At 33.8% G+C, this 25,047-nt stretch overlaps 1 protein-coding gene across 4 annotated transcripts in view; it reads right to left on the bottom strand.

The window, feature by feature from the left end:
- The window catches only part of REV3L (REV3 like, DNA directed polymerase zeta catalytic subunit), a 137,838-nt gene that overhangs the window by 32,405 nt on the left and 80,386 nt on the right, over positions 1–25,047 (bottom strand). For all 4 annotated transcript variants that reach the window (XM_011364808.1, XM_011364806.1, XM_011364807.2 and 1 more), the window contains 7 exons: positions 22,075–22,982; positions 20,227–20,306; positions 18,793–18,918; positions 11,502–11,694; positions 10,246–10,357; positions 7,722–7,837; positions 5,433–5,551 (listed from right to left, as the gene is read on the bottom strand). In XM_011364808.1, the coding sequence (XP_011363110.1) occupies positions 5,433–5,551; positions 7,722–7,837; positions 10,246–10,357; positions 11,502–11,694; positions 18,793–18,918; positions 20,227–20,306; positions 22,075–22,982 (1,654 nt within the window). The remainder of the gene's footprint in view (positions 1–5,432; positions 5,552–7,721; positions 7,838–10,245; positions 10,358–11,501; positions 11,695–18,792; positions 18,919–20,226; positions 20,307–22,074; positions 22,983–25,047) is intronic.

Raw genomic sequence — 25,047 nt, 5'->3', positions numbered from 1 at the left:
CTATGCTAATACAAAAAAACAGACCACAGCACTGTCAATCAGGTAAATCTTTTCTTTCCATACTTACTTTTTGGTCCTGGTGACATGCTGATTAATAGGATCCCACAGATTCGAGGATGAGTTATCTAGTCAAAGGCAGGCATTCATCCTGCTCCCAAGAATTACATCACTACTAAACCCAATACATGGATATTATGGAGTCACTTAATTTCATTCCAAAGGCAAAAGATTAAAAGGATATGGTAGAAATGTTTCCCCATCTTCAAAATATGTAGGTAAAAGCTGTGTTAATGGGAAAAGAATACTAAAAAAGAGTTCAAATTTATAAAACATACATCTGGCTAGATGGTCTCTCAGAAATACCCACATGACACAAGCAGTTTAGATAATGGCAGGCATTTCAACAAAAAATGGAAATTAAGGAACAAGGATTCCCCATTCTTAGGTCAGCTTGGGATTCTGAAGAATAGTTCAAATAGCACTTCATATTTGTATATTAAATTAGAATTTTAAAATGTTTTCTTTTCCACTTTGACAACCCAGCAAGTATAAAACAGGGACTGAATGTTAAGCTCATGTCAGTGCAGTGACTCAGATTGGTTTTACTTAATCTACAATTTCAATCTCCAGAATGACAGCATTGGAATGTAGCATACTTCAGAGTGTGTGTATGTACTTACACATACACAGAATTTTAAACTCTGGAATGAGTTTATCTTACAGTTACCAGTTTAAAGTATGTACTAACCCATTATCTTAGAAGTAAAATATCATTTACTTTCCAAAAATCAGTACTGGCCTGAGTACTTCTCTCAAAAATAAATGAATTACTCATTTTATTATCAAATTCCCATAGTTGAATGATTCTTCTACTTACTAATAAATATCTTCATTTAGTTTTTTACAATTCCACTTAGTTTTATAGAAACTGGAGCCAAACATTTGATCTCAGGTACTTATACAATTGCCTAAAACAGAGTACAGCATTGTTGTTCAATGTAGCAATATTTCATTCTTTTTCATTGCTGTGTGGTATTCCTTTGTTAGAGGTGCTTTCTCTGTACCCTAATGCACACCAACTATTTGTTGAGAAGTCTATCTCCTATTCTAGAGTGTTTTCTAGAGTGTTAGAACTTTGATAGTAAGAGCACCTTTGTACCCCCTTCCCATTCTTTCCTCACTTCCCACCAAGATTCAACAGTGATCTCTCTTTCCTCTGAAAACAGGTACAATTTATGTCTCATTTGGCTGTTATATGGTGCCTGTAGGGTCAGTGATAGATGCACTATCAAAGTCATGTAATATATATGGGAGATGCCCACACACATAAGTAAGTGTGTGCACTCTCATTGTGAATGTGCTCTGTCAAGAAACTTATTATATATTTAATACATATTTTACATATACTCAAAATATATAATAAGCTCTCTGGGGACAGGGAGCATACCCACAATGAGCCTAAGTCTTGACACCTTACTAGCTATGAGCCTTTATAGGCAAGTCACTTAACCTATGGGAAATTCAGTTTCCTTATTTGGAACAATACCTTACTACTTTGTTCCCTTACTTATGCTACAAAGTTTGTGAGCACCAAATTTTTAAATGACAAGTCTGTAAAAGTGCCATATAAATGATAAAACAACATAAGAATGCAAGGGAGTATTATTATTTTACTTCTTTACATAATCTTCATTGCCCGTTGCATTGCCTTAGTATTTAAAAGCACACGCTTACTGAGAGACTGAAATTATAATAATAGGTAATATTAGAAACAGATTCTAATTGCCAAAATGAGATAACGGGAGGCTTACGTGCTTGTGTGGAAGCATCCGACTTTCCTAGTGACTGCTGGGAGTGTACTCTGCTGGTTCTTCATTATCTAACTATTCCTTCTTGGGGTCTGATTACTGTCTACTCCTCAAAATGTCTTCATTCACAAAAATGTGTCTCTGGCTCAATCCTGATCACTCTCTCCATATGCTACTTTCATGTGACTTCCAAGGCTGCATCTCTAATTCAGACCTAACTCTGTTACTCTGCACATATATCTGTGAATCTGAACATAGCTGGCAGGTATCACATATCTGGGACCTCCCTATTTAAATGCTTGTGGGGTACCTGCACATGGATACCTTGACTGATAACTCACTCATGCTCTACAGTCTTAAATCATCATTTTCCCACCTAAACATGATTTTAAACCATCGATGCCAGAACCATGATAATCATTCTTGATACTCCTTCCTCTTCAGTTTTTTGTACATCCAGTTCTTATGGATTTAACCTCTAAATCGAATCCCTATACTGCTGCCAACTTTCATTCGAGCTACCCCAATAATCTCTCTGGTTTCCCTTACTTCTGGCCTTGTTCTTGTCTACACTGCTACCAGACAGATAGCTCTCAGAGGTAAATTCCCATGTCACTGTCTCCAACCCACCTTAGCCACCCACTCCCATAATCATACTCCAAGATCTCTCATTACCAGTAATCGTATCCCCTCCAGAATCTCATGCATTTCATTCTCTAACTATCACCTCCTATCCTCCCAGTTTACTCCCTCTAGTGTCCTGACCTCTGTTCCAATCATTATAATCACAACCTGGTATATACCATTTAGTTCTTTGTTCCTCTACTGCTTCATTTGTAATTAATTGACTAATCAATTAAATTTTAGCAAAGCCAAAATCCTTTGCTTGTGAAGTATAGTCAAATCTAACTCTGTTACTCTGCACATATATCTGTGAATCTGAACATAGCTGGCAGGTATCACTTTAATTTCTTGATGCAAATCTGAAATGGGCTCTAATGCTGCCTAGCTTTTCTACTATATTTTCTTAATTATCCACTCTTAAATTCCCCTACATAACTGTTTCATACTCTTCTTTCCTCAAACCCCAGAAGCCCCTCCACTATGCTGAGAAAAGTGATTCCTATTTCACTGAGAAAACTGAAGCAATAACTGCCACATCTACCCACCTATCAACATCTGCAGCCATATAATCTGCCTCCTTGCCTGTTAAAATAAGAGAGAAATCAGCTGTAGTCTTACTTGCTCTAAACCCAGGTCCAGATTTGTACACTAGAGATGGCGCTTAATAAATATTTGTTGAACTGAATCAGGACTGTTTCTAACCTACTTGGCAAATTTTTGAAAGGCTTGGATTAAGTTGATATCCAGTAGGCCTCTAAATATAATTTTCCAGGGAAGAGCAATTTATTATTTCATTCGAGTAGTCAACAAATGTGTCATGAGCACTATGTAGTAGGCACTGTGTTTGTTACTGAGGATTCAAACTCCAGAGGACACAGCTGTAATTCCGTGTTAAAGTTGAGCAGAGCAATGAAAACTAGCATAGTAAAAACAGGTAAATTTTTAAAAACCCAAACTAGGTGTAGGAAAAAAGATATCCATTCAACTCTAAACTGTATTGGGGGCGAGCGGGGAGGGGAGTGCACGCTGCAAGGGCGTGGGGGGAGACGTCCCGCCTTCAGAGATCCAGTTCTTAATAAAAGGGAGACAGCAACATCCATAGGTCAGGGATGGAAGTATGTGGGGAGAATTAAAGAGGGTGAAAAAAATAATAATAGAGGTTAGTAACTGCTAAGGGTCATGAGGGAGATACAGATAAAAGAAATAAAGATAAAAAGGAGCCTCTGAAACTATTTAATCCAGAAAAAAATAGTATGAGGGCCTCTAATATAAAAAATAAAAAATTCTCAGGGCCAGCTTCTGTCCAGTCAATCCTTAAAGTTCCAGAACAGCTTGAGATACAAGAAAATCCTTCCTACAAGTTCATTCAAGATTTTATGGAAATTTCCAAATTGCTAGGAGTAATTTGGGTTAGAAAAAAAAGTGACAATCAAATTTGGCCCATCTAGGAAGCGGGGTGTGTGGGGCGTTAAATTATCTAACTCATAACTTTCTCACAGTTGTTTCCCACATTTAAAAATAAAGATCAGAGATGCTATATATTCAGACTAGAATTAGAGAAAGGCTTTCACCTTCAATTTTCAGTATGGACTAAATGAAAACCCTAAACTTTGAAAAAGTTACTTTCTGTGATTTTAAATAATAATGGATAATTGCTACAGCTGCTTTTTGGATCCTTCATGGATGAAAAAACCCCTTGAAACAAAGATTCAAAAATTTAATTTTGTGTTTATACACTTAATTTATGTGTTCATCCCAGGCAGTATCAGAGACTGAAGTTTGAAATATATTATGGACTATACAAACCAAATACGCCATAGTCCCTATACCTTTCATACCCTGTGCTGTGTCACTAGAGATTATTTTTAAGTCATTGGGGATTCTTTTTGCTCTGATATTATTTTAAGAATAAAAAAACAGAATAAAATTATCTCCAAGAAAGTACATATATTATATATTTTCAAATTAGATAAAATGTGAGCATAACTTTAGGCTTATGATGCCAGAAGAAATAAAAGTGAAAAGAAGAAAAAATGAGAACACCCGAATTTAATATAAAAAACATATTTCCTTATTGGAAAGAATTACTGTGTGATAATGCTCAAAAGAATTACAGAGGGCATGCTTGTAAAGTCATATGTTTTATATAAATCAAAAGAGCCAGAATCATCATAGTGAATGAGTGTAATAGAAAGTACATAATGGAAAATGTCAAAGAGAAAAAGCGACTGAATACAGCTTTCTCTTAAATATAAACATTTTATTTGATATTATCCGAAGTTCAAAATCTGACACTAGACCAATTTATAGTAAGTATCATTTTTACATTTCAATAAGAGAAATCAGGCAACTTCAAGGATGTAATATGATCCAGAATCCTATAATCTTACATTTTTGGTGAACAAATTATTTCTCTGAGTGAGTACAAATTAATGAGATATTCGTGAAAACTATACTACCAAAAATCCTTACTTGGGCTTCTAAAGCTTCAACTGGATGCTGCTATTAACTGTTTCCAAGTAATCTCATTCCAATATAACTTATTTGTTTGACCTAGTTTTTAAATATCCTTAGTTTGAAAAGTTCCTTCCTATATCTAGACTAAATTTTTCTTACAGTAATAAATAAAAAAGGCCAACTGAATTCATCTGGCCTTACGTGCAAAAATGATTTAAGTGCAAAAAACAATGTTAAAATTATACAACATTCAACACATACAACATTGTTTTATGATAGCTATTAACTTTTCTAACTACTGCTACCTTAGATACAAATAGAAAAAAAATTAACACTCATCAATAACATTAATGTTAAATACTTCTACAGCTTTGTATTTCTGAAAGTGGTATTTATTTTTGTAACTGTACTTAAGTATAACAAAAACAATTCACAAAGAAGCATAAGTTACATGATAAGCTATACTAAATACTCTATAATGATTAAAATCATTATACTGAGCTAATCTGATTTCCAAACAAAATTTTAGCTAAAGCACTTTACCTCATTTCTCATGATTCTCCAAAGATTTAGTGTAATTCGGCCAACTATATTTATCTCACTCATTGTATCTGATCCATAGTCATCTCTTTCAGCTGCAAATCTGTTCTCAGTTTTGTCATCTATAGAAGTGAATAAAGATTGCATCAGGACTCACCGAAACGAAATTTCCAAGCAAGTTATGTCAAAGAAAATGAGAAAAATAAAAAGTAAAGATGAAATGTAATTCACAGTCTATTTTGTTTACAGTTAGAGAATAATCATTATTTTGACTAATATTTTTTCTCTTTAGTTATGAAATAATTTTGTGAAATAAATGTATCTGAAAACTACATGTTTTAATAATAAAAATGTATATGTGCATTGTTAAAATAAATTCTTTTCTCTTTAAATTTGGCAATTTCTGGTGCTATTTTTATTAATCTAATGCTACTGCATTTGGTGCTAGAATAAAAATGTCTATTGTTAAACTGGTCATTTCTTGGAAAAAAACGGTAGAGTTTTTAACTTAATTCTCTGAAAATGTGTTAACATCAATTAATGATGTTCATATTCAGTATGAAAGTCTCTTAACTGTATATGGAGATGAAGAGTTCCTCTTATAGCAATTAGAGTTCTGAGTTTAGTTTCTTAAGTGATGATTTTACCTAGAATAGAAACTAAAATGTTTCTCATATAATACTGGATATATACAAATGTTGTTGATCAGAGGCTCTGGAATAGTAAGTATATTTACCATATACTGAACGTCTATTATATTCTAATAACTTTAATAACATTATTTTATTTTAATACATCCACTTTAATATCTTAGTATACTTTTTATTTTACATTGTAGTAAATTCTACTCAGAAATGTTATATCTTGCCCCAGGTCATATAGTAATAGAATCAGTATCATAAACCAGTGTTATCTGATTCCAAAGACAATATACACACACCACCGCACTCTTCTTTATTTTAAAGAGATAATGTTTGAAAGATTTTTTTCATTTAACAAACACTTATATAATGTTTGCTATCTTCCCATGTTTTAAGTACTTCACAATTGCCCTGAGGTAAGTTCTATCATCATCCCTATTTTGCAGATGAACAAATCAAGGTATGGCTAGGTTAAGTAATTTGCTTGACATCACATAGCTTGTTAGCAGTATAGCCAAGATTTAACCTCAGGCAGTCTTTCTCCAGAATCTATGCCCTTTACTATACTGTCTCCATCACCAGGCCCTTTCTATTGTACCATGCTGCCTCACAAAAATGGTTTCAGCGGTGACTTTAAAAGGACACAAGCTTTCATTCACTCTTCTAATATGATATATACCATCATATACCTTACCTGTTACAACTAATTAAACTAATTAATATGTGCACCTGAATACTCGTGCTGCCTCTCCTGAATACTCAGAAACCTATGCCAAATGAAATGTTTAAAAAATTGAGATATATCACTATTCCTATCACTCAAGGGACAGAGAAGCTACAAAAAATTCATGCATTGAAAAACTAAACGTAAAGTACCTCTGACCTTTTAGTCTAAGCTTTTGCAAAGCTCACATTTATTATTTTGAAACTTAGCTTCAACTTTTCTCTTTAAATTTACCAACACTCAAGACATTTTATTGAAATCATAGCCTTTCCCAGGAGGTCTCTTTATTAGTTTTTACCAATTCAGTATTTGGTCTTTTAGACTCCCAAAGTATACTATTTTGTCCTAGTCAGATTTGTGGGGAGCCTTTAAACAAAGTTATCAAAAATTCTGTAGTTATACAAAAACACAATTTAAAAAACTGCTTTATAAACTGTAATTTTGATATATTATTTCTCCCTTCTTCAATCACAGAACCAGATATAGAACCAGAGAAAGTAAATAAAACATGGAACATAGAACCAGACAAAGAAAATAAAGTTATGGTACATCAAGTAAAAGAAATGTCTTCATAATGATTATACAGAAAAATACTTATGATAAGATACTGGATGAAAGAAGCTTAATAATAATGAGATATATGTGTGATTAAAGTTACATAAAAAATAAAGACCAATATATGTATATAAAACCGACTAAAAGAAAAAAATCAATATACTAACAGTGTATGTAGTAGTGAGATTGGGGTATTTTTTCTTTTACTTTTCTTGATTTTTGAAATTTTCTATAATGGAGTTATGATATGTCTAGGACTTACACAATTCAGTATTAAAAATTAGGCTAGACTGGTACTTTTTAAGCATTGCCTTTATTTACTTTGTAATTTGCTCTTCAGTTGAACTAGAAAACATTCACAACTCTACATACCTGGCACCCGTGAGATCATGTGACATAAGTCGACACTTAAAGCAGCAGCCCTTTGTAAGAGGTAACCCCAAGAATGCATCTGAATCTCATACCCCAGCAGGATATCAGGATCATACCTAAAGAAGGAATGAAAAAATTAAACAAGGCCCATATGTTTATACCTTTTACCAGAAGAACTGTTTCTTCATGATATAAAGTACAAAAATGAAAATCTATAATCTATGTTTCTCAGACAGGGAAGGGATATTGCAGTGGTGCCTACAAAATTTCTACACAAAAAGGAATCGGGGCAATTAGGGCTCTTGATATGAAGGTACTTTTGTAAAGCCAACATAGTTTTTACTTAAACTGTGTGTTTACTTGTTATGACTTGGGAAAGAGGCTGACAGAAATTAGGGTAGGAAGGAGGCATTACCACTGAATTATATGAGTGAGAGTATGATTGAGAATATAATGCAGGTAGGGACAGGGTGAAATGTGAGGGCACCTGTGGATATTATATTTTGAAAAGGTCATTTTCTTGCCACTTCTTAACCTCTATAATCTATACTGTCTTTAAATAGTTTTAATGCTGAGAAAGAAAATGAAAATGTTTTCCATTTCCCACTCAATTTTATTAATGACTTTGTCCTCACCTGAAGTAAGGCCTCAGTAATGACAAGTCTGTCCTTTAAATTTAAGAGGAAGGTGACTTAATTTAAAAGAAGACTGAAATATTAATAGGGGTGAGATTAATGTGGAAAAGCTAAGCATCAGACATTAAGGGGAAAATGTGCTCACTGTGGTCATAGAATTGCCCTGGTAAACTGAACTGACAATCTGCATCCAACTCAGAGGGAGCCTCTTAGTAGCTCCTCTTATGAGGAACTAACCAACATGGAAAAATGTGTGGGGAAGAGAGAAACTGATTACAGTCATGAATAGAGCAAAAAGTAAAGTAACACTATCAAATTAGAAGTTCAAAATTACTCTGATTATTGCATTGTTTTTAAAAGCCAAAGAACCGAGTGAAAGATCACAAGTTTATAAAGTTGGGTTTTACATAACTGCTTGTAAAGTCACTCTAGATTGTGGGATGGGAGCCTGTCCAGAGTATGTCATTTAACACCTGAAGTATATCATTCAGTGTCTGCAGTATAGAATTACACTAATTTACTGAAGGTATATATGGCTACTCTACAAGTCTGTGGTATAACAATGGATCACCAGATATACTTTTAGAACCAATTAGCTAATATTTTATTATACTTCTCACCTACCTATAAAAAAAGTGTTTTCTTGGTAGAAAGTGCCAGGGGTCTGGTAACTTTGGAACAAAGAGCAGGATTATGGCATGAATGTGGAGAAACAAAAGAAAGTAAGGCAATATGAAACAGTGAGACAAATTTCTTAGTCTCAGAAATCAAAGGCTAAAAAGGTAGATTTCCTTTTGCTAAGCTGCTTGAAGAAATGTACGTGTGGGCACGAAAGCATCTGACAGGTTTACAAAGATAAAAGACAGGACAGATGATGGCAACACTCGAATGGATGGGAATCTATTCAGTCAGCAGTGCTATAAATAATAAAAACACATTCTTCCTTTTTCCTCCCTAAGTGGTGGGCATATCATTTTTGATGCTCTGACATTTACTTTAATTTTGTTTTGTTGAAAACATTTTCTAGTTTTCTAATTTTCAAAATGGTTTATGTTAACCCATTTGAGATTCAATCAAATGTTGAGTGTGTAGAATATCATCTTGACCTTTAACGTAGAATAACCTCTCAGTTTTACAGGCTTTATAAGAGTCCAACTAAAGAAAGTACAACTCAGTTTACAAGAGTTCAGCTACAGAAAGCAGAACAGAAAAGGGTGAGTATAAAACATGCTCAAGGACAGCTTTTATCTATGTATCAGGATCCAAAGAGTATTTTCTAGGCTGCTTTAAGCATCTAAAAACCTAAACCTAACAATAGGCAGAAATCTTAAATTCTTAAAAAAGTGAAGCATTTAATAAGAGTGTCCATGGCTACCAAGAGTTATACTCTGGAGAAAATGCAAAAGATCCACTTAACTATTTTATTTTTAACAGATTGCATTCCAAAGCTTTTTGAAAATATTGGTTTGTTTAGAACTCAGAAAACATTTTCTTCAAACAAACAAACAAACAAACTGAAATGGTGGCTGCCCTCCCAGGTAGAAGCTTATTTAATACAGCTTCTATTTAATACAGAAGCCTACTTAGTACAGTTCCTCATTATTTCACCACCATAGAAAAATCATGCTAAAATCCAACTGAGAAAGCTAGAGGCTAAGCTAATATTTTTCTTTCACTGACCCCTCCATCTTGAAAATAGAACATTCTTTTTCCTATCCATAACTTGATGGTGGTAGAGGGTTAGGGCAAACTTTTTCCAGGGATAACTATTTCCAAGGGCCATCGGAAGGAGATGTCTTCCTCTTTCCCATCTTCGCCTCTATTAATCAGCAACAGCCTGAAAGGATTATCTGAACAAAAACTGAAAAAAACAAATTAGAAAAGAATACCTCTTTATTATAGCTGTAATTTCTTGAAAAAGTGCCTTCTCATCAGCAGCATAGGTAACTTCTAGTCTTGTAATTCCAGATCTAATAAGTAATGGGGTCTGATATCTGATATCTAAAAAATAAACAAAATGTTTATTATATAATTGTGTAAGTAATACACTATTCCTTACTTTTGAGTGCAATTTTGGTACTGAAATACTTCAAGTGAAGAGAGTGTTCCCCAAAGTAAATACAAAAGTAACCCAATCTCTTAAAGGTTTTCTAGTTTAATATGTAACTAAAAATTCAAATTTCATATTTTCAGTTATTTTTCTGAAAAGTCTACATTCACAAATTCTCCAGATAATAATATGTCACACGAAAAGCAATTTTATTACTTTGTTTTTGTTTTTACTCTTCCTGCAGAAGAGCTTTGCTTAGTAGAGACTATTTTAATCAGTGGTATGCTGAAAAATGTTTAAAAAAAGCCTTGGTTTGTAGTACTTTTCTATTTCCATGCTAGAAAGACTTTCCACCATGGCTGATTTCAAACTACCAATACAATATAAACTAGTTTGAAAAAATTCATGAAAAAAGGTATGAAATAGTCACTGGCTTATAAGCTGGTACAAGCTAGCTCAAGCACACCACTAATTAAACCACAAGTTTCTATATGGTTTTGCTCTGTGCTAAGACTTCCTTCTCAGTTTACTGAATTCACATACTACCATTTAGAACTGCAGAGAGACATTTGGTATTTTATAAAATGCCTTATATGGTACATTATATAAAGAACCTCTAACCCAAAAGTGTATGTATTTAGGAAGAGATATAAAAAAATCAGAGTATGTCTTAAAAGTCTCTTATAAACCATTTACTTATAGTAGTAACTTCTTAAATCCAAATATTAGCAGCAAAATACCGGCACTGCATACGTAAGGAAGACTGTCCACCCAATCTAGAGATACATAATCATTTGATTTCTGTATTAACAATAAGTATCTTACAAAATAATATTTAGAAGTCCAATATGCTAATTGGAAATTTTATTAAGATTTTTATATTGCACTGCTTTTGACATCTGACGATTATTAAAGTAAGAATAATGAATCTAGGACAAATCTATACAGAACACTTTCTATCCCCTATATCTCAGCAAACAGTTTAGAAAGAAATTCCTTACGCTTGCTTGATTTAGAATGCCAGCACAGAAACTCCCCCATTCAAACGTTCATCCTAGGGTGCGAAGGTATAAAATTAAGATAAATGAACACTACCTTGATTGGAGACTGTCTTGTCTTTATCAATCACTATTACACCCGTGAGTTCTGTTTTGTCTGTATCTGGTAGTGGAGTATCAGATGAGATGCAGTAGAACAGAGCACAAATTGGGTCAAATTCAGGATCTGGTTCTAAGTCTCTTCTAGTTCGAGCATGTAATTCCACACTTATTAGAGTAAGATTTTGTATCTATAAAAGGAAATAAAAATTATGTTTTTAAAACTTTCAAGACATACTGAAAAAAGTATGTTTCACTAAGAGTCTAAGGAAGTAAGTATGAGAAATTACAGAAAACATGGCCGCAAAGGACATAATCACAGTTTAACACTGGAGATTAAAACTAAAGATTTTTACTTCTAAGGTTAGATTAAATCAATTCGTGTTTTTATTTTAGAAAATCTGCTTATAATTTCTCAATGTCCATACATATTTAAAACTATTTATCTAAAATACATGCCATGCCTCTCAATTTCTGCTTGAGAAAGAGAATGATTAGTCCAAGTAGTTATAAATTCAAACTGCAGTTTTTACCCAGTTAACTAACCTATAGTTTTACCTACAGTTTAAAAAGAAATATTTTTCATTTTGAGGTACCTACTTGTTAATTCTTTACTACTTGAGGGCTACTTAAATTTAGACTTTTGTATGTACTAGGCAGATTTTTAATTATAGTTTTTCTTGAACAAAAATCATAAAGATTGTATATCAACTACGCGATTGCCAGATTTTTGCCCATGCACATTTTCTCTGACATGTAATACAAAAAAAATGTAGTATTTTTCTTTTTAAACTTATTTTCCTATGCTAATAAAAGCTCTTAACTGTAATCCTTAATTCTCTTTCTAAAATCAAGACACAAGTAAAAACTCTGGGTAAGAAAAACAAAATATAGGTTGGATTGATGATTATAGCTGAAATTATAGCAGGCAATGTACATATATTTGGCAATGGAAAATATTTAATAGACTACTGTTATAATACTGGTAATCATTCAGATCGTATAAAGTTAATAAGGACTTGTATTTTGTATTCATTTTGCCTGACAACTGTTGAAATATAAATGCAAGGCTCTCACTAGTGATGGGAATAGAATTTGGTAAATCTCTTTGGAGGACAATTTAGAAATATCTATCAAAATTAAAAAGACATATCCTTTGATCTAGCAATTCTACTCCTGAGATCTATCCTGCAGATATACTCATATATATAGCTAAATTATATGCACAAAAGTGTTCACTAAACACTATAATATTTCCAGTCTTTTATAAACTATGAAAGACTAAAAATCTACATGTCTATCAGTTGGGAATTAATTTCATAAATTATGTAGTAACTATACAGATGATATAAAATACTCTGTAACCTTTAAAATCTTCAAAAGAAAGAACCAGATCTATATGTCCTAATATGGAAAGGTCACCATAAAACGTTGATAAATGGAACCAGTGAATGCATCTATGTATGCAAAAAGTTAAACACATGCATAAAAAATTCCTGCAGAGACATAAAAACCATAGAACTGCTGATTGCCGGAGGGGAAGGTGACTGATTAGTCTGGGGTGAAAGGGAAACTTACTTTTCTTTGTAAACCTTTTTGTCCTGATTGAATGTTTTACCATGTACAAGTAATACTGAATGCATTTATTAGTAAATATGTTAAGTATTTTTTAAAATATAAAAAATATAAATTATGTATCTATAAGGCATAAAGAATATTAAAACCATTATCCACAAATCTACACTTTTCTTAGGAAATATATGTTGCTGTTTCTATTAAAACAAATAAGATTTAAAAAAATGAAACCACTAGGGGGAGCTGAGGGAAAGAACTTTATTTTTTAAAATAATTTTGTTTTTTCAATTACAGTTGACATACAATATTAGTTTCAGATGTACAACATAGTGATTAGACATTTATATAACTTATGAAGTGATCACCCCAATAAATCTAGTACCCATCTGATACCATATGTAGTTATTACAATGATATTGCCTATACTCCTTATGCTATACTTTACATCCCCATGATATTTTGTAACTATCAATTTGTACTTCTTAATCCTTTCCCTTTTTCTACCCATTCTCCCAAACACCCTCTCATCTGGCAACTATCAAAATGTTCTCTGTATCTATGAGTTTGTTTTATTTTTTAGATTCCACATATAAGTGAAATCATATGGTATCTGTCTTCCTCTGACTTATTTCACTCAGCATACTACTCTCTAGGTCTATCCATGTTGTTGCAGATGGCAAGACTTTGCTCTTTTTTTTAAGGCCGAGTAATATTCCATCATATGTGTGTATACACATATATATATATATCATTTCTTCTTTATCCATTTATCTACTGATGAACATGTAGGCTGCTTCCATGTCTTGGCTATTGTAAAAAATGCTGCAATGAACATAGGGGTGTATATGTCTTTTTGAGTTATTGCTTTGGGTTTCTTTGGCTAAATACCCAGAAGAGGAATTGCTGGGTCCTTCTTTGTCTCTTGTTATAGCCTTTCTTTTAAAATCTATTTTTTTTCTGGTATAAGTATTACTATCCCAGCTTTTCTTTTTTTTTTTTCATTTCCTTTTCCATGAAATATCTTTTTCCATCTCTTTACTTTTAATCTATGTGTGTCATTCAATCTGGAGTCTCTTGTAGATAGGCTACATAAGGGTCTTGTTTTATCCTTTCTGCTACCCCATGTCTTTTGATTGGAGCATTTAATCCATTTAAAGTAATTGCTGATAGATATGCAGACATTGTCTTTTTACCATCCTTATCTTTGATCTTTTTTTACTTCTTTCAGAAGTCCCTTTAACATTTCTTATAATACTGATTTGGTGGAGATGAACTCATTTAGCTTATTCTGATCTGGGAAGCTCTTTATCTGTCCTTCAATTCTAAATAACTTTGCTGGATAAAGTAATCTTGGTTTTAGGTTCTTACTTTTCATCACTTTGAATATTTCATGCCAATCCCTTCTGGTCTGCAAAGTTTCTGTAATCAGCTGATGGTCTTATGGGAGCTCCCTTGTAGGTAACTGCTATTCTCTTACTGCTTTTAAGATTCTTTGTTTTTAACCACTGGCATTTTAATGATGATGTGTCTTGGTGTGGGCCTCTTTGGGTTCATCTTGTTTGGGACTCTGTGCTTCCTGGGCTTGTATGTCTATTTCCTCTGCCAAGTCAGAAAAGTTTTCCATCATTATTTCTTCAAATATGTTTTTGATTCCTTGCTCTCTCTCTTCTCCTTCTGATAATCCTATGTTGTGAATGTTGGTATGCTTAATGTTGTCCCTCAGGCCCCTTAAACTATCCTCGATTTTACAGATTCTTTTTTCTTTTTGCTGTTCTGATTAGGTGTTTCCGGCTACCTTATCTTCTAAATTGCTGATTTGAAGCTCATAACATCTACTGTCGATTCCCTCTAATTTATTTTTTATTTCAGTTACTATATTCTTCACTTCTGACTGGTTCTTTTTTATGTTTTCTATCTCCATTTTTATGTTTACTATCTCTTTGTTTAAGTTCTCAATGAGATCACTGAGCATCCTTATAAACAGTGTTTTGAACTCTGCATCTGGTAGATTCTTTGTGTCCATTTTGTTTAGTTCTTTTTCTAGAGCTCTGTTCTGTTCTTTCATTAGGAGTATGTTTCTTTGCTGTTTTGCCTGCGTCCCTGTGTTTGTTTCTTTATATTAGGTAGAGCCGTTATGTCTTCTGGTCTTATTAGCCTTATGTAGTAGGTGTCCTGTGGGGCCCAGTAGAGAAGTCTTTCTGGTCTTCTGAGCCTGGTGCTCCAGGTGCGTCCCTCGTGTAGGTTGTGAGTGCTCTCTCCTGTTGTATTTGAGCCTTGGTTGTCATCTGCACTTTAAGGAGAAGAACTGACCCTCAGGCTAATTGGTTGTGAGCACTGGCCATGACTACAGTGGAGGAGCTGTGGTGCAGGGGCTCACCCTAGGGAGCAGGATTTGCTTTAGTGGGGCTCTGGTGGCTGCCGTATCTGCCCTTTGGTTGTGTCATTTGTGGAGGTGGCTGGGTGGTACTCTGGTGTAGTCAGAAGCTGGCCACCAGCTGTGTTGGTTCTAGGGCCTTTTGGGAGGGGCTCTGGTGCAAGCCAGGGTCAGCCACTGCCTCTGCCCTGCCCAGGGCAACTTGATATGAGTTACAAAGTGATTGGTGGATGGCTGCTGCTTGTGCTAAGCTTGGAGGTGCCTGGGAAAGGCTAAGCTGTGAACTGAAGCCATCTGCTGCTAGTGCTGGTCTGGGGGCTGCTTAGCAAGATGTATGGGTCAGGCTAAGGCTGCTCATTGGGTTTCTGAACCTTTGAGAGATTTTAGGAAAGTCTGCAGCATGAGCCAAGACAGACTGTATGGAAAAGCCACTATAAGTAGCTTGGATGGGCCCGCAATTTGGAAGGGGTAGGTCTCAGTGAATTACCAGGTCAGGGCAAACAGTCTTAGCCCAACTGATGGAGACTCAGATAGGTGCATGCCTGCATCTACATGCTAAGTACAGGAGATGGCTCAACAAAGGAACAATGGCTTCTGTCAGCACTTCTGCCTGGGAGAAAGCTGCCTCTCCAGCCCTTGCCTTGAAGCCAGACAATTCAAGTTTCTCCCTATATGTTCCTGGTGATTTTTGAGCTGCTGCCCCAGCACTGGATCTCAGAGTGAGTGAGACCATCAGTGACTAAATCTGTGTGTGGGTCCTTTAAGAGCAATTCCTGGGACTCCAGCCACCCACTATCTCACTTAGCCATGATCTCTGCTGGTTCTCAAAGCCAGAAGTTGTGGGGACTTCTCTTCTTGGCACTGGTACCCCAGGCTGAGAAGCCTGGTGTGGGGCTGGGACCCCTCGTTCCTCAGGGGGAACCTCTGCAGCTGAGATATCTTTCCCAATTTTTAACCACATGTGGGTGTGAGCCCAGCCCATTCTGTGTCTCCACCCCTCCAACCATTCTCGATGTGGCTTCTTCTGTACATTCTTAGTTATAGGACTTCTGTTCAGCTAGTCTTCAGGTACTTTTCAATGATGGTTATTCTGAAGTTTAGTTGTAATTCTGATGTGGTCTGGGAGGCAGCAAGCACAGTGTTTACCTACTCTGTCATCTTTGAATTTTTACTTTTAAATGTATATTCTTCAGTACTGTTTGATTTTTTTTAAAACAATAAGCATGTATTAGTTAATAAAAAAATATGTAAAATGAAAAAAATCTTTCTAAACCCAAGCAAAACAAAACCAAAAATCCAGTTTAATTAGAAAATGATGAACATGTGAAAAGACTGTGGAGAAGACTGAGGACAATTTAGGGTCTAAAGAGTTTTGGCGGTTGATTGATTTATTTACTAGGTCAAATTTCACACTCAAATTTTGCCCTTTCTATTCCTTGATATAAAATGCATTATTGACATTTTTTAAAGTAAAGATGGAATGAGGAGACAGATTTACAGAGTGTGACTAGAAAAGAGGTAGGTGAGAAAGGTGGAAAAAGATTACTACTTTTTCCTTCTGCATTGAGTATTTATATGCAGAAGAGTATTTATATGCAATTTTCTTCTGGGAAACAGAAGAAAATTGCTAGAAAAACAGAGATAGTGCAGAGATTTTTTTAGTTCACTTCCTATTTGACCACCAGGTGGCTGTTTGGAGTGTGACTTGAGATTAAGAAAGCCTGTGTTGAGAAGGAGGTATAAGCAACTTGCCAGATCTCTGAAGTGACTTTAACATCAAGAGGACCAATGATTCTGTAATGAAGTTACACAGAATAAAGTAACAGTATAAAAAATTTTGTTTTTTTAAATAATAAAAGAATAATAAAATATAACAAGTCTTTTTGCTAAAGTCTATCAAATTTGCTTTAACACATTTTTAACAAATTATTTTCTTTAATTTTCTAATTTCAAGTATGTAGTTGATAAAGAAAAGTATGCCTGAGTTTGTTACTTAATTTATCTTGGATTCAGGGGATAACATGTGGCTAGGTATAAAACAGGAACTAATGAATGCTGTTTAATGAAAAAATGTACAAATAAATAATTAGGGAGTTAGGCTATGTTCCAATCTAATTCTAAAAAGTACAATTCTTAGTTCAAATTTAGAGTAAAAACGTGGACAATATTTAAAATTTTCTCTTAGTCTATCCTTGTCCAATCCTTAGAACAGTTTAAAAATTGACTTGAGAACAACAAAAACAAACAAAAATTGAATTCTCTGCTCTAAGGGCAAAGACATAAAACAACAGTATATATACTAGCATTTTTCAATAGATATAATGGACGTCACATATGTAAAGTTTTTCAGTCGCCGCTTTAAAAAAAGTAAAAATAGGTTAATTTAAAAATATTTTCATTTGGTCCAATATAGCTACACTATTACCCTTTCAATATGTAAGCAATATACAGTTACTAATAAATGGTTACTAATAAGCTAAATTTTCTATGGAAATACTTGATCCATATTTAAAGTTTATAGTTGAAAAAGCAGTTTTACATACCTAAGTTGTTCCAAACATACTTAAAAGTTTTCTAATGAGTGAAGTATCAGTTTTTAATACAAATTAGTTAAAATTAAATAAAATTTAAAATTCAGTTCCTGGATATATAAACCAAACATTAAATTCTCAATAGCCACATTACTAGTGGCTACCATAGTGACAGCATTAAGTATAAACAATATAAATATACTTGAATTTCCACCTTATTGCCAGTCAAGTATGTGCTGTGAGTTGTTTTCTTTAATAAAGATAAATTTATAGTGACCCATTTACACATATTCTCCAGTCTATCCTGTGACTAATGTACATTTTTAAAGACAGCTTCCTAGTGTTTGGATTATGGTCTGTGCAGGGAAGCTAATTGGGTTATAGAGATTATGTGAATAAATGAATTGTAGCAAGCACTAATCTACTGAGCCAACCAAACAGAAAATACAAGTAAGTACCACAGTTGGGATATGATATAATGTTCTCATATAATAATCTCAGAATAGCACAAGAGATTTTCTAATAGTTAAAAATATTTTCTAATTTTAGCTTTTATAAACTGAGTTTCAGTTATAAGATTTGTGAAAATTATGAAACCATAAGGCAGTCTCAATAACTGATGGTTGCTTTAAGTTTCTCTTATTTTATATACATATATGAATAAATAAAATAGTAAGAATAATCAGAACAGAATGAAGATTAACAGATACAGAATTCAATGTATTACTCTCACTAAAAAAATTCCATACTGTTTCATAGAATAAAACACAAAAGTTAAACAGTGCATGTCTTTACTGTTGCAGTTTTACCTCATGTAAAGCTTTTGCCTCCTGTAAATTTTGTATGCTGACTTTGAAACCGTAAGTATTGTTTAAAGACGGTCCATCAATCTGAGAAGTTTCTTTCTTTGGGGTATTTACTGCTGCAAATTGATTCTATTAAAAAAAAAAAAAAAACAGCCAGAAAAAGATAAATGAGCAATCGTTTTTTCTTTTGATTATTCCTATTTATGAAATATGCTTTATGTGTTTAATACATAAAGCATACACTAATATCTCTTTAAGTCCAAAAAGGAACCATAAGTATTTTATTAACATTTTTTTCATGCTAGTAATTCAAGATACCAGAATTAGATATACATAAAAGTATCTGATATAATCTGTAAGCAAACCATATGTTAACCTTTGAGTTTACGAGCCCCAAATACTAAAAATAACAGTCTTGCAGAGATTTGACATTTATACTACATGGACATTTATCTTGACCTCTCTTGGAAGTATGATAAGCAAGCAAGCAATGTATTTGCAATGAGTTTGGCTAAAGTTTGTAAAAGATTTGAAATTCTGGATTTGTATTTTACCCTAACACAATGAGTCTGAAGGATGAATTAAAACATAAATAACCTTTAAGGGTTTAGAAAGAATCTATTTTTTAAAAAATATTTTTTCTGATTTCCAAATCCATCAACTACTTTCCTCAAAATGTTGATTTATGTCAACATCACACTGGTATTTGTTTCTAATATAGTTTGTAATCCAACAACAGTGCTTTAAAAATGAAAATTTAAAAAATGTATTTATAATCTCAAAATAGAAATACTAAAATATATTTTATGTAGTTCATGACACTTATGAGAAGCGGACAGTATGGAAGTGACTTTTATCATATATTTTTAAGGATACATGTCCAATATATACTTTTTTCATATAACCAGCTATTTTAAAGTTAAGTTTTACCATATTTTTAGTATTTGAATAAAGATATTTATGAATTCTCAGTGTTTCAATAGTAAATAATGTTGTCTTCCTTTGTTATTTAGTAAGATAAACTAAAAAAAAAAATCAATAATGTTATATTTGAGAAAAAAATAAACCAAGAAAAAGGATATATTTTTGGTGGGATCAAAAATCACTTACTTGAGCTCTGCTGTCATTGGATTGTTCTGATTTTGCCAGTAATCAGTTAATGTATTTGTATCCTCATAATCCACATTTTGGCTATCATATTCACTTTCTCTGTAATATTTGTATTTACATATAAGAATCTTTTAGATCCCAACAACAACAAAAAAACTAAAAAAAAAATAGGCAATTTCTTGTTGTCTCAAAGATATGTAAATAAAATGATGCAAAAGTATAATAAATTAAAAAAAAATTGAGACACAAAGTTATCAATTATCTAACTGAAATCTAAGAATAAGAATGGATCTTCCACTGATCTTTAAATATGATTAGCATAGTTACCTTTGCTTGTGTTAATAACACTCTTCTATGAGTGTCAGTATTACTTCCTTTCCTATGACTCAATTTCTGGGTTTTTGGTTCTGTGGAAAGAAATTTCATAATTAACATGGACATCAAAATGACCTGCTTCTGTTTTAAAATTTTTTGTTGTTGTAAACTCTTAAGCACCATTTGAATTTATCCTATAAATTCTCCCCAAAGACTCCATAAGTGAAAATAGGTCAATTCAAACTTCTGATCCCCACCAATATAACTTTAAATTTAAAAATTTTTTAATGAAAACATTTAGATTTTAATTATTCTGTCATTATCTTAATCATTTATTTCATTTATTCACTTCTTTATCAAGTATTTATGATGATGAGGAAAAGACAACACCTACACCCCAATGAGGTTTAGAGACAATGAGACAGTCATCAAATACATATAAAAAAATAAAATTACAACTGGAGTAAATATAAGAAAAGGGAATATAATTGGGAATTTTGATACAGTTGAGAAGTTAGGAAGGCTTTTTTGAGCTGAAGTAGAAAGAGGGTAGTAATAAATAAGAATGAGTAATTAACTTATTCAGAGCAAAAGGCTTGGAAATTGCTAAGGGTGGATAAGAAGGCTAGGGTAGAAGACCAGGAGAGAGATGACAGCCTGACCTAGGTTATGGTGATAGAGGTAGAGAGATTTGGGTGATTTACGAAAAAAAAGGTGATAGGACTTGGTAATGGCCTAGAAACCACATGATGGGCAGTGACGGAATTAGGTGGCTGTTACAAATAAATCCCATGTTTCTGACTTGTGTAACTCAGTGACGGAGAGATGGTGGTACTATTCATTGAAATGAAAACTGAAAGAGGATCCTGATGGGTTTCTATTTGTGGGCACGTGTGCTGCGTGATTGGTGGTGAATGTATGCAGTGAGATCATGAACTAAGTTAAAAAAAAAAAATACTGACCTTGTGGTACCTTTGAGCATTCAAGTAGAAATGCCAAATAGGCAGCTGGATATAGTGTTCTGAAGCTTAAAGAGAGTTCTGAATGAAAATTTAAATTTGTGAGTTATCTGTAGTAATCCTGTGGGCAGGAATTAGATCATTTAGGGACAGAATATAGAATTAAGGGTATAGAAGGCTTAAGGCTAAGCCTTAATAAATTCCAACATTTAGATGAGAATGAGATTAAAAAAAAAAAAAAGCAAGTAGGAAGAAACAGAGGAGTAGGAGAAAAGCCAGGGGTAGAAGGAGCTCTAAGAAGGAAGGTACAGACAAAGGACAATGGTTGCTTAAAGGGCATGTGATAGGAAGACTGAAAAACATCCATAGGCTTTAGCTACATGCAAGAGATATTCTGATGAAATGGTGGGGGCAGAATCTAGGTTAAGAGTGGGCTGAGAAAGAGCAGAAGGTAAAGAAATGGAGTTGTCAAATTAGAGAAATCTTTTGAGAAATCCTGCTTTGAAGGAGAGGAAAAAGTATAAGCTGGCAGATGTAAGGTAAAGCAGTTGTTGGCTTTGCTTCTATCTTAAAGCATGGGAGAGACATAGGTATATATTAATGGGAAAGTGAGAATGGGAAAAATCAAGTTGAGAAGAAGGTAAGGTTTCTGAGAGGGCTCTTCTAAGTTCATCCAGAAGCCAGAAGATAGGATGAAAGCAGATGTAAATAAATTTCACAGCAGAAAGATAAAAGTTTCCATGTGATGATGTCTTTCCAAGATGAGATAAAATAACAATACTCTCATTAGCTGAGCTAAAATTTCATTTAAAAAGGCTTTATTTTTATTAACATAGTCTGTTGTTTTCATTTCTAATCTTTGAAGAACAATTATGGAGTCTCTCTGTGATTTATAACTTACCTGTTGATAAAGGGCTAAAGCCAGTTCCTTCAGGAAGCCTTTCCCGAAGTTTTTTCTGTATAATTGGTGTACTATGAAGGCAAAGCGATTCACACATCCCAGTTCTTGCCCTAACGTTAATGGGAGATACTACTAAAGGCTCCTGAGGCTCACTGCAAGGGCTTTTCTGTATACTGTCTTTTACTGGCTTTAAGAAGTTTTCAATAGTCAGGGAACATAGTTCCTCTACTGATGAGGGTATGTCATCTCCATTCAATGTTTTGGAATCTGGGGATGCTGCCTGTTGCCAGGGTGGAATTACTGGAGAATCAGAGGAGCTATAACTAACATAACAGTCATCATCATCACCTTCATCTTTCTCAGGATCATTTGTAGAAGCAACCAGTGGCAGCATCTGACTTTCACTTGCAGTTTGACTGCATTCTGTGGTTGGCACTTGTAAAGCAATCTGAGCGTTATCAACATCTTCCTTGGTATGTGCTGTAGTGGGGAGAATATGTGGAGTTGTATCCATTTTTGGAGGCACTACAGGTTTGTCATCTGGGTTAACCGAAGAGCTGAATTTCTCAGCGGATTTTACACCAGTTGGCTCAGTTTTAGACAGTTTCTTGGAACGTACATATTCTTCTTTGGCTTGAAGCCACGCTTGAACCAGTTGTCGACTTGGGGCACATTTGCAAGGCATAATCACAATTTTCTTATCTTCAACCATTTTATGGCTATCACTTGACTCTTTATTGACAAATCCTTGGCCATTACGAAGAGGTGACCCTGGTCTTGGATTTTGAGTCATTGCAGAGAATGCTGTTTTCCACAGACGAAGTCCTTCCAAGGAAAAGTCTCCCTCAAACTCAGCTAGATCATTTGGAAGTCGAGTTTCTACCATGAGAAGCCGTCCACCGATCTCCCTGTAAACAACATATTTTAGAACAACTGTTTTGTGTCAAAGAGCAATTACCAAAATATTTAGCTTCCTATCCTAGAGATTTTTTAAGTTCCTATTGGAGTCTTAAAAATGCCCATCTCTTTCTTCCTTTTCCATACCCCCTACATACAATTATTTTATACAGGTACACTCTATCTTCAATCTCAATATGCTTTCCCTCACAGGTACATGACTATAAATTAATTTCTTTTGGAAGATCATCATTAATACCAATGAAACCTTCTTTTCTTCAAGGAGATGGCGCAAACTTATCAGATTCCCTTCCTCTATTCATTTCAAATAATTTCTCATTACCACCACATATCAACAAAAACAATGGAAGAATTTATCATTGGAGACCACATCCCCGGATTTTATACATTCTCTAGAATCTATAGTAGTTTAGCAAAGCCAGTCAATTCATACAAATCTTTGTGTCCCCCATCTGATTCCCTCAAACTCTGAAAACACACACACAATTGAGGTAAATTACCATAATTCTTTCTCACCTTTACATGGCAAGGTTGAACACTATCATAAGAACATAGGAGTCGGCAGAGTCCACAGGATGCATACCTTTCATGCTACTAATAGATATGTATGTGGGGAATCACCAATTAAAAGGTAGCCTGGTTTAGTTTCAAATAGTTATAAATATTAAACTAAATCTTTCTTTAACATAATCCATTGGTGCTATTTCTGCCTTCTGCAGCAACATGTCTAGTTTTCCTTCCTTACGATATGTCTTTCATGGATATGAAGATAGTTCTTAGTTTTTTCAATTACTTTTCTTAGGGTAGGGTTTCCCAGATGTCCTGGTCGTTCTCTAAATAAAACTTAAAGAACTAGATTCATGTTTTCCGATTTGGAGCTAAAGGAAGAGCATGAGGGTTACCTTTTCCCCTTTTCATAAAGATTCTGGTCCCTTCCAGTTAACCATAACCAGGATCTAGCACGTTCCCTGCGTCCACCTCTCAACCACATGGAAAATTAAAAGTGGAATGATTGCTACCGACGGAACTGAGTACATATGCTATGTGACAATACCCAACTTAATACTTTGATACAGAAATCATAATAAACCTCAAGATAAAAAACTGGTGAGGCATAGTAGATTCAGCTTTCTTGAACATTGTCAGCAGCATGCTAATTGCTACAACTCATCTCATAAGATATATCAAGAGCCTTAAATTTTGTAGTAATCTTACTTTTAGGGCCACAAGAAAAAACTCCAAAATATAAGAAATAGTTTATGAAGAAGATACTAACCACTTTAATTAGAGAAACAGAGAATGATCTTTCTGTCCAATAATATACATAATAGAATGTTACGCAGCTATTAAAATGATGTTTCATGAAACTCATAAATTTATAAAATCTTATAAACGTAAAGTGAATAATGAATTTGAATATAATACTGTGACTATGACTACATTTCATAAAACAAAATAAAAACTATATATATTTTTAAAAACGAAGAAAACATGTTAAAATATTATTAGTGATTGTCACTAGGTAGAGAAATGGTGTGATTTTTATGTCTTTTATATTTCCTAAGTTTTCTTAATGAATACAGATTTATATTAAAACACCAAACTGTTTTTCAAAAATGACTATCATCCTATTTCAGCTGCAGAACGAGTGTCAAAGTTAGACAATTAACTGCAATACAGAGTTAATGACTAGCACCTAATAAGTTAACTAAGAATTAAAAAGATGTGAAAGGTAAGGCAGAAAATAATACTTTGATTACTGATAGTCAAACGCTCCCAAATAATGGAAACTAATGTCTAAGAAACAGACATTCATATATATTGGCAGGAGAGTCTTATTCATGTTAAAAGGTCACATGAGGGACTAAGCAAAACAAAACAAAAAAACAAACTATAAAACTGGGTTAGAAAGTGAGGGGGTGGGGAGGGGAATGTTTGTCCTTTACTTCAAATCCTTAGAGGAGGGAAGACGTACCCTATATTTATGATCATTTTTTCTTACCTCTTTCTTAACTGGACTTCTGTAGGAATTATTGCTAATATGCTTGGTAAAAG

Source organism: Pteropus vampyrus, unplaced genomic scaffold (genome assembly GCF_000151845.1).
Source record: "Pteropus vampyrus isolate Shadow unplaced genomic scaffold, Pvam_2.0 Scaffold101, whole genome shotgun sequence".
Classification (NCBI taxonomy): domain Eukaryota; kingdom Metazoa; phylum Chordata; class Mammalia; order Chiroptera; family Pteropodidae; genus Pteropus; species Pteropus vampyrus.
This window is presented reverse-complemented; position numbering and strand designations above follow the sequence as displayed.